The sequence below is a fragment of the Gekko japonicus genome, unplaced genomic scaffold (genome assembly GCF_001447785.1).
Source record: "Gekko japonicus isolate JY-2015 unplaced genomic scaffold, Gekko_japonicus_V1.1 scaffold248, whole genome shotgun sequence".
Lineage (NCBI taxonomy): Eukaryota > Metazoa > Chordata > Lepidosauria > Squamata > Gekkonidae > Gekko > Gekko japonicus.
The window spans coordinates 423,059-433,496 of record NW_015169782.1 but is presented as its reverse complement, the minus strand read 5'-3'; the positions used below and the strand labels follow the sequence as shown (position 1 = coordinate 433,496).

At 49.8% G+C, this 10,438-nt stretch overlaps 1 protein-coding gene and 1 non-coding gene across 2 annotated transcripts in view; one reads left to right on the top strand and one right to left on the bottom strand.

Moving 5' to 3' along the window:
- Nucleotides 1-1,175: 1,175 nt before the first annotated feature.
- TRNAL-GAG lies at nt 1,176-1,247 on the top strand. The gene has a single exon. It is a non-coding gene; the product is annotated as a tRNA-Leu (tRNA).
- A 1,600-nt stretch (nt 1,248-2,847) lies between these two features.
- The window catches only part of LOC107115203 (transforming growth factor beta-2-like), a 10,126-nt gene continuing 2,535 nt past the window's right edge, over nt 2,848-10,438 (bottom strand). Inside the window, exons 3-7 of the mRNA XM_015416842.1 lie at nt 9,994-10,162; nt 6,504-6,614; nt 6,247-6,412; nt 4,804-4,957; nt 2,848-3,006 (exon numbers count right to left, since the gene is read on the bottom strand). Of these exons, the coding sequence (XP_015272328.1) occupies nt 2,848-3,006; nt 4,804-4,957; nt 6,247-6,412; nt 6,504-6,614; nt 9,994-10,162 (759 nt within the window). The remainder of the gene's footprint in view (nt 3,007-4,803; nt 4,958-6,246; nt 6,413-6,503; nt 6,615-9,993; nt 10,163-10,438) is intronic.

Here is a 10,438-nt window from a genome sequence, read left to right as displayed (position 1 = left end):
GTGAATAATGGTGGTAGCCTGGGCTTACTCCAGTGAATGACACGGCACTTGGAACGAACACCAGAAGCAGACACTTTGCACAGTAGACAGCATATTCCCTTTGCAGACTGGGGAGGATATGGGGCAGAAATTAAGTGGAGCGCCCCCCCCCCCAGTAAACACACACACAAATCAGATGATATACAAGAGATCAGTCTCTCTGCCAGAGACCAACTGAATTAGGATCTGAGGTCTCTCAACAGTTGCACTTAATCTGGAACAGACATAATTTATTCTTTCCGTTTTTACAAAGAATCTGGATAAGGGTCATTTTACAACCTCATTTCTGTGCAGTGGTTGCACAGCAAAAATGATGTGTTTGGGGGTAATCTTGGCCCAGCGATGCGGGAGACCGGCGCGAGGAATTCTGCGTCCAGTTTGGCCTGCTTGTGAATTTCAGCTGGTTCCCATCTCTGCTGCAGGTCCTTCAGTTTCAGAGTCTCAGGGTTGTTGTTTTTTCCCCAAAGTGTGCGTTTTCACATCGTACCCAGAGGTGCCATGTATCGCAGGACTTGCGGCTTTAGAAAATCAATGCATGGAATTCACTAATTTATGGAACGGGGGGGGGGTTAAATGTAATTCTTCAGACAGCCACAAGACAGCCCTGCCCTGAATGGCCCAGACTAGCCTGATCTCATCAGATCTCAGAAGCTAAGCAGGGCCGGCCCTGCTTAGTATCTGGATAGGAGACCGGCCAAGGAAGTTCAGGGTCGCCACGCAGAGGCAGGCAAAGGCAAACCAACGCTGACTGTCTCTTGCCTTGAAAACCCTATAGGGCCGCCTTAAGTTGGCTGCGACTCGAAGGCACTTTTCACCACCAGCACCACAAGATTAGTCCTGACAGCCGTCTTAGGTGGCTTTCAAAGAGAATTAGATCAACTTGTGGAGGAGGAGAGAGGTATCGGTGCTCAAGAGCTGCAGTAGCTAAATGGAACCTCCATGATCAGAGGCAGTGTACTTCTGAATGCCAGTTGCTGGGGGACAATGAATGAAGCCATCCAGGCCTTGCTTGCTCTTAGGCCGTCCAGCGGCAAGTGACTGACCCCTGCAGGAAGAAGGATGCCAGTCAGACTGGACAGGCTATTTATCTGATCCACCAAGATGCTTCTTGTGTTCTGATGTAAACACTTAGGGGAGGGGCCGTGGCTCAGTGGTAGAGCCTCTGCTTGAGACGCAGAAGGTCCCAGGTTCAATCCCCGGCATCTCCAGTTAAAAGGACCAGGTAGGAGGTGATGCAAAAGACCTCTACCTGAGATCTTAAGAGAGCTGCTTCCAGTGTGAGTGGACGATACTGACTTTGACGGACCAAGGGTCTGATTCAACGTAAGGCAGCTTCGTGTGCACTCAAGCCAGGACCCCAAGATTCATGCAACTAGATCTGTGTGTCTAAGGGGGGGTGGTTGTTCCTTGAACTGGCAGCCTCCCACTGCTACCATTTCAACAGGAAAGGGGAGTGTGTGGTATGGCCTGGAGGGGCCCCCTCAATTATTCAAAAACACAACTCTCAAATTCAGAGTGTCCAACTTTCCAGGTAAGGTTGGCGTTTCGGTAGGAACAGCGGAAGCGACCCGTGTGGCCCAAGATAATTAAATTCACTAACTGGCAAAAGTCATTATTGCTTTCCGGGCCAAATTAGTCACACTTCTTTAAAAAAAAATAAACACTTGGAAACTGTTGAGGACAAAAACCTTCTTCCAGATTTGTTGTCAGGTCCTCTTAGGATGGGGTTTTGCAAAGTGGGAGTTGGGGAGGGGGGGCGACACAAGGATGGGATGCTAAGTTCGGAGAGGGTGCGGCCTGCCTCCTGCCGTTCCTTGAAGCATGGTTCTGGACCCACGTCCCAGTCCTTCCCCACATCCCCAGTGCTGGGGCGGGGAGAGGCTGGGACTCTCTGTCTCCATCGGAGTGTCATGTTGACACACGGGAGAGCTCTGCTCTCAAATATTTACCTGCGGAGGTTCCCCCCCCCAGCCCCCTCTGTCTGCTTCCCTTCCTATCTCTCCCCCTTCCCACGCGCACACACGACTCCTAAACACACAGCCTCATTTCTCCTGGTGCCCTATACCCCCCCCTTTCCCTATCAAGGGACCCTTTGTCCGGCAACCTGTTCCTCTGCGTGCCAGGCTGCCCTCTGTTTGCACTCCTCTCCGCGGTGCCAAACCTTCGACAGGCACTTGGTTTGGGATATATGTATGTGTGCGGGACTAGCCCCCCCCCCCCGAGGGCTGCCGCCTGACTTCCTCTGAAAGCTGAACACTGCCTTCCACAGATCCCTTTGAGACAGATCTCTGCCGTGCGCATGGGGCTTAGGTCTTATTGCACCTCTCCAGGGAACCACCCCGTGTGCCAGGGCAGTGCACTTAGGAACAAATAGTGGAATAATAAAGAGGTCTCTAAGGATGTGCCGAGCGCCAGTCTCTCACTACAGAGCAAAATGAACTCAGGCCCTACGTAAATGAGAGTCGGCGGCAGGGCACCCAGGCAGGCTTCAACCCCCAGAGTGTCTCTCAAGTCCTTGCGATGGGGAACCAGCTGAAGGGTAACCTGAAGTCTCTGCTCTTCAGATTATCCAGGCAAAAACGAAGAGGGAAGAGTCCTTCTTTGGCAGCAGTGGTGGGGAACTACAACAGGAGGAGGAACTCCCTGCCGGTGGGCGGGGCCAGAATAAAAGGGCGGGGCCTCTTACTGGTGGGCAGAGCGAGGCCATCATGGGAGGGGCCAGGGTCGTGGGAGGGGCCCACTCCCGGCTTTTCAGGTCCATGTCCCAGAGTGAGCCCAGTTTCCCAGCATCCGCAACACGAGTCCCCCTCAGCGGCAACGGCAAGACTTCACGATCATGTTGCTGAGCTGCTGCACTTTGGGAGAGCGGCCGACGTAGTAGAGGATGGTCAGGGGCTCCAGTTCGTGAGGGACGCAGCAGGGGGCGGCCGAGGCTTCGGGGTTCAGCTTGTTGTACAAAGGGAGCACCTGGCCGATGGGGAAGAGAGAGGCTGTTAGGAAGGATACCTGCTTGCGGTCCTGGGTCCTCCGGCTCCTGAGCTCGACCACAGATCTCAGCTCAGGCTACAAGTCGCCGCCCATATCCCCTGGCTGCCTGACTCCTGGAATCCCAACACCAAACACCACCATCCTGGCCCCTCCCTCCGTAAACCCCTCACTTTGGTGAAGTCTTTGCTTTAAACTCTGCAACGTTCTAATCAATCCATTGGTTAGATTAATTTTAAGAAGTGCCAATCGACTAAAAGGTCCCTCATAATTATCGGGCGTCAGGTTGTGTTTTCTAAAGTATTGTTTTTAATAGAAGCCCCTATCCAAACAGGAAATAGCAAGCGCTTTCTTAGAAGACAGGCTCTCCCTTCTTTAGGACGCAGGAAGGAATGCCTCTTCTGTAATGGTTCCTGTCTGATGTGGGCTGGGAATGCCTCTTCTAAGATTGTCTGCTGTGACAGATTCATTTTCCCTTCTCACACCCAGAAAGGAATGCCTCTTCTAAAATGGTGCCTGCCTTGATCTGTGTGGGCATTATCCCAGAAGAGGCTTCCCCATTCTGTCATCCAGGTAGGAATGGCTCTTCTAGGGTGATGCCTGCAACAGCACATGCAGTCTAAAAGCAAAGGGTGTGCTTCATTGCTTCTGAATTGCTTTATACAAATTCGTGCCAATATATGGCCAAATAAGCAACTGCTCAGACACGTGCCTTCGCCCCCACCTTGCGGAGCGGCCTGCCCGAGGAGGTCAGGAAGGCTCCCCAGTCTCCTGGCTTTCTGTAAACTATGCAGAACTGAATTATTCAAGGGGGCTTTTCTATGCAGGCAACAGGATAGCACCGCACAAAGGTTTTCTCAAAGTTACTTGGATGAATTATTGGGGACTGTGGTCTATACTACTGTGTATAGTTTGCTGCGGGGGTTGGATCCTGTTGTGTAATTTTTGCATCATTTAATGTGTCACGATATCACTTATGCCTTGCTTCATGTAGTGTATCAAGTCCTGACAAGTCCGGACATGTCCAGACTTGTCCCGAGACAAATGTCAAGCTTCGCCCCTTGAGACAATGGACCAGGTGGATCCTAGCCCGCCCCAATCAGAGGGCTAGGTTCCTGGCCGAGAAGCCAATGGGACTCTCGGCCACTGTAAATACCTATCAGGAAGTGGTGGTGTGTTTTGGTGGTGGGTTCTGAGGGAATATAAGCCGGCCTGTGAGCCGGCCAAAGTCGTCTTGTTCCTGATTGAATAAAGTACGCTTTGCTGAAATCACTCTACGTCTGCGTACTTTTCACTTCAGTTCTGTTTTTAGAAGAAGAGAAGAAGAAGGGATTGAATTTATACCCCACCCTTCCCTCGGAGTCTCAGAGCGGCTTACAAACTCCTTTCCCTTCCCCTCCCCTCAACAGACACCCTGTGAGGTAGGTGGGGGCTGAAAGAGCTCTGAGAGAACTGCCCTTTCAAGGACAGCTCCGACAGAACTATGGCTTGCCCAAGGTCCTCCAGCAGGTGCAAGTGGAGGAGTGGGGAATCAAACCCGGTTCTCCCAGATTGGAGTCCGCGCACTTAACCACTACACCAAACTGGCTTCTGGTTGGTTCTACAACCCAAATCCTATTTCATTGTTTAATGAATGTCCCATCTTGAGAAAGGCAGACTATAAATAATGTAAAACTAAAAAAATAATAAAACAAAGACAAGGTAATGGGAAAGGCAAGGCTGAGGGCTGGGCTCAGGGATCCGTCCACCCATAGGGCACTACATGAGCCAGATACTCACCATGTTGTACTGCGTGTCCGTGCTCCATACGTAGCGACAGGTCCCGGCGCAGAAATTTGCCTTGTAGCCTTTCGGTTGGTGGATCCATTTCCACTTCAGATCTTTGCGGAAATCAATATACAGGGTGCGGAGGCAACAACCCTGGTCTGTACTCCTGGGAAAGAGAGCAGGAAGAGCGTGGATTCCACCGCACCATGTTTACTATTTTATATTCCTTCATCTCTGTGACGCTGTGCTTATTTTTTTTAATCTGTCTTTTACGAGATAAGTTAGGCTAGCAGCTGACGAAAGGTTAACCAGCGAACTTCATGGCTGAAGGCAGATTTGAACTCAGAACTCTCTGGTCTGACACACCACTTTTACATCGCACTGGCTTTCCTTTTAAAGCAGAGATGGCCACAGTTGGGGGGAATGCTAAATGGGTGTGGCTAAAAACGGAGAAGAGGAACAGCGAAAAAAAGACCAGTAGTACTTTATTCTAATTGCACCATTCAACTGCAACAGCCAAAAGCATTATCTCTGTTTCAGATAATGTATCACTCTGTCTACCAACAACTGTGTGAGCGGATTGTCAGGGTCCCCAGCTATGAAAACTTGAAAGCCCCTAAAAACTTCTAGATGGACAGTTCTATCCAGCTGTTGTTGAAGAGTAGAGAAACACCAGCCCTGTTCACATGTTACAGTGAATGCACATACATCTTGTATATACGTGCGTGCACCCGTTGTAAGAAAGAGCCAACACGTGTTCACTTTATAAATAAAACCAGGGACTGGTACCTGGACAAATGTGGGACAGTTCTATCCAGCTGTTGTTGAAGACTAGAGAAACACCAGCCCTGCTCACATGTTACAGTGAATGCACATACATCTTGTATATACGTGCGTACACCCGTTGTAAGAAAGAGCCAATATGTGTTCACTTTACAAATAAAACCAGGGACTGGTACCTGGACAAATGTGCCGTTTCAATCACACATTGAACTGTACATGTATTGAATGCACAAGAAAGAAAAGTCAAGTGTACAATGTACATGAATTGTACGTGCATTCACTGGAACTTGTGACCAGAGCTAGTATGTCAGTCCCCATGATGCAAAAGAAGGGGTGGTCGTACCACCTATCAGCCACTAGAGGTCACTCAATCCATGCCTTCCCCTTTCTCCCTGCTGCCTATGGAACTCATTGACACAAGGTGTCAGGCAGAGGTCCTGATGAGATTGGGAGCAAAGAGGAGGCAGTACAGGAGTTGGAAACAGGGCCATCTTAAAGGGACGGTGGGGCAGGGGGACTTCCAGAAGCAAAGTGAACCCCAACAGCACTTGTGGTCTCTGATAAAAGGAAAAGCAAGAGTGCCTTATGGAGTCTTCCCGATGCACCTTCCTCAGTTTGGTGTTTCAGGGCCCACTGCTGTGCCGATCTTTCTGACTTACTAGGATGCCTCACCTGGTACAGGTAGGAGCGTTGGCTGCTCGACGGCGGCGCCCCTTTGGAGGGGGCTCCAGGCGGTGCGGGGGCAGCAGCGTGAAGATCAGGTGGGGGGCCTTGCCGCTGAGGTCTGGGGGCCGTGAGCGTCCTTTCCAGGCCTCCTTGATGAGATCGTCATCCAGGCCTGCAGGCACGGGCGGTTCTCAGGGATCTGGGGAGAAGGGGATGCGCCCTCCCCGCCCACCCCCTCCCCACAGCCTCAGCCGCTTGCATACCTGCAAAGCGCACCTCCAGCTCCTCGCTGTGGTTGGGGTTGATTGTGTTCCCAGCGGGGATGTAAGTGCAACAAGGGCAGTGCACCCCCAATTTCAGGCCCAGGTTTCTCTCTGGAGAAGAAGCAGGGGAGATAGTCCATTTCACAAGCAGAAGAGGGGAGGGGCCATGGCTCAGCGGCAGAGCCTCTGCTTGGCACGCAGAAGGTCCCAGGCTCAGTCCTCGGCATCGCCAGTTAAAAGATCTGGCAGTAGGTGGTGTGAAAGAGCCTCTGCCTGGGACCCTGCAGAGCTGCTACCAGTCTGAGCAGACAGTACTGACTTTGACGGACCCAGGGTTTGGTTCGGTATAAGGCAGCTTCATGTGTTCAAGAGCACGTGTATTCAAAACTAGTCCTGCTCCTCTGCCTTTTAACGGCAGCAACTTGATCTCAGCCAGAAGTCATGGAATTATAGAGTTGGAAGGGACCTCCAGTCCCGCTCCCTGCACTGTGTAGGAAATTCACAGATACCTCCCCCCCCCCGAAGGGACCTCCATTCCAACTCCCTGCACTGTGTAGGAAATTCACAGATACCTCCCCACCCCCACACCTCCAGTGACCAATGTTCCCTCTAAGATGGGGAATCTTGTGAGCAAAAATTCTACTTTGTGAGCTATTGGCATTAAAGTTGTGAGCGAGCGATTTGGCTCCTGTATAAATTAGTTTGCTCTGGAGCCATCCTTCCTGAGCTAAGGCAAAAATGTGTGAGCCGGAGGCTAAAAGACTGTGAGCTAGCTCACACTAACTCAGCTTAGAGGGAACACTGCCAAGTGACCCCTGCTCCATACCCAAAAGAGGGCAAAAAAACCCAGAACAAAACAAAACCCCTCCAGGATCTGCAGCCAAATTGGCCTGGAGAAAAATTGCTTCCTGACCCCAAAGTGGCGATCAGCATTTCCCTGGGCATGTAAGAAAGGGCCACGAGAACTAAGCACTGGGTGCAACCCTTCCTGCCTCCCCTCTCACGATCTGGAATGGAGCAGGGGAAGATTTTCCCTGCACTGTGTCTCCACCACGCCAGGAAAAGCTTCCCCTGCCCGATTTCTGCGTGTGTCAGGCTGGGTACAGATGAGGTCTAATGGCGGACAGTGGGACCAAGGGAGACACAGCAGGGATGTTAAAAGAACCGAACCCTAGCTGGAAGAATGAGAACGGCTAAAGTTGCCATAGTAAATTCGCCGTAGGACACATGCAGCAGAAGGAGATGGTGCCGAGACTAAGTAAGAATGGCTGGAGTCAAGACCAGGAACGCCTTACAGACCAACCAGATTTCTTCTGAGGTATGAGCTTTCGAAAGTCAAAACTCCCTTTTGTCGGGGACTCTCCAAAGCGTATACCTTGAAACTGTTGCTGGTCTCTAAGGCGCTCCTGCAGACTTGAATCTTAACTGTTCTACTGCGGACCAGAATGGCTCCCCTCTGAAACTCCCTCTTGAAGGCTGGTCCTCTGTGTGTCACCTCCAATGCTCCCTCTAAGCCGTGGAGTCTTGTGAGCAAAAATTCTACTTTCTGAGCCGCTGGCATTAAAGTTGTGAGTGAACAATTTGGCTGTTACATAAATTAGTTTGCTCCGGAGCCCTCCTTCCTGAGCGAAGACAAAAATGTGTGGGCCGGAGGGGAGGTGGCTTCTGAGAGAGAAAGGATAAGAATTCGCTCTGGCTGTAGTCAAATCCTTTTCCATTGCTGTGCCTCATTATACAGCTGTTCAGAACATTTTTGTAGAAAATGTCCAGCAGGAACTCATTAGCATATTAGGCCACACCCCCTGACTGCACCGCTCATTAGCATATTAGGCCGCATTCCCATGTTACCAGAAGTGTGGTCATCCAGTCACACCCACCTTTTGCTTCTTATTCTGTTTACCTTCTTTGTTGTCAAAACCCAGGGCTTTTTTGTTGCAGGAACTCTTTGCATGTTAGGCCACACACCCCTAATGTAGCCAATTCCAATGAGTTTCTGCTGTTGGGTGTGGCCTGTTATGCTAATGAGCTCCTGCTGGGCATGGCCAACTTGGGAGCCAGCCGGAACTCCGTTCCTGTGCGTTCCTGCCCAAAAATAGCCCTGGCTGAGGGTACTGTGATTTTATCATCGTCATCATCATCCTCTGAAACTAGGCTAAGGTTTATTATCTATTTAGTTATTCATTTCCTTTATTTATAGAAGTGTTGGGATTCTTTGATTCAGGGTCCATGGTCGTATTGCAAACACAAGAGCCACACTTAGTAAAAGAAAAATATCTTTACTATAAAAACAAAATAAAACATGGGTATGGTACTTTGGATAAAAGAAATAAAATAAAAGATTACATACTTGCAGTTACTCTCAGTAATATATGCTAACAGCTACATCTTTCTAACTGTCTTGGCTTCTAGAAGAGAACTACCACTTTGGTTAACACAAAGGGCCATAAACTTGTGAATACATTAATGCTAGATCAAAGCATTCCTACAAACAAGATGTTAGTTGACCAATACAAAGGTTACAGGTCACTTCATTAGGATAAACAACTCCCACAAACTTTCCCGCTGTTGAATACATTATGTAACGCAACATCCTGTTTGCTAACAAACAACATTTAACTCTGTAATGGCTGAAGTGTAAGCAACTTGCAATTCCAACAAGAAGAGAAGACATCGGATTTATACCCCGCCCTTCACAACCCAAAGGTGTCTCAGAGCGGCTTACAAACTCCTTTCCCTTCCCCTCCCCACAACAGACACCCTGTGAGGGGTGGGGCTGAAAGAGCTCTTGACAGAAACTGCTCTTTTTCAAGAACACCTCTTATCAGAACTACGGCTTGCCCAAGGTCATCCAGCCAGGTCCAAGTGGAGGAGTGGGGAATCAAACCCGGTTCTCCCAGATTAGAGTCCGCACACTTAGCCACTACACCAAACTTGGCATCAGTGCTAGAGGGAACACTGGCTACCCTGCTTTTCTCCCCAATAAGGCTCCAAAGTGGCCTACATTGTTCTCTTCCATTTTTACCTTCACAACAACCCTGAGGTAGGTTAGGCTGAGAGTTGGCGACTGACCCAAGGTAACCAGCAAGCTTCCATGGCAGAGCGGGGATTTGTACCTGGGTGTTCCAAAACTCTGGCTACACCACACTGTTTGTGTCTGTCCAGGAATTGTAAAACAAACAAAAAACAACAACAGGCTAAGCACTAAAATACTGGCCATGTGGCAACTCCTTAACTTGAAAGTTTCCTGGGCAATCAACACAAATAGAACAAAATTTGAGTCCAGTGGCACCTTTAAGACCAACAAAGTTTAATTCTGGGTATAAGCTTTGGTGTGCATGCACAGTTCATCTGCCCTGATTCAGTTCAGCTCTGATGGTGTGCATGCACCCGAAAGCTTATACGCAGAATTAACCTTTGTTGGTCTTAAAGGTGCCACTGGACTAACTTTGTTCAATGCAAATAGGCTTGAGAGGAGAAAGGTGGCACTCACCTCTTTTATCCAGCCACTGGCTGACCGTGTCAGTGACGTCAAACGACACCCACTCAGCCCGATCTGTTGGCCGCAACGTCTGGCTCTCCACGTAACGCTGGGTTGGTGCAGAGGGCTCCCGTGCCTGGACCACCTGTGGGAAATATAACCTGTCACAAATGTGCCCAGCCTCGCTCAGCGAAATTGGAGAGCCAGGCCAAAAAGGAACAACCTCAAAACACCGCTCCTTTAAGTGAATAGAATGACCAGCTTCATTTTCCTGGCAAAAGGCTTTGTGCACTTACAACATGGCATGAAAGATATTCTGTCAGTGGGTGCAGTTCCCCTTGTTGCTGAATGCTAGGGGAAAACTGTACCTGTTGGATTTCAGGTTCTCAGGATGCTGTTGAAGAAAATTTATACCCCGCCCTTCACTCCCCGAAGGAGTCTCAGAGCGGCTTACAAT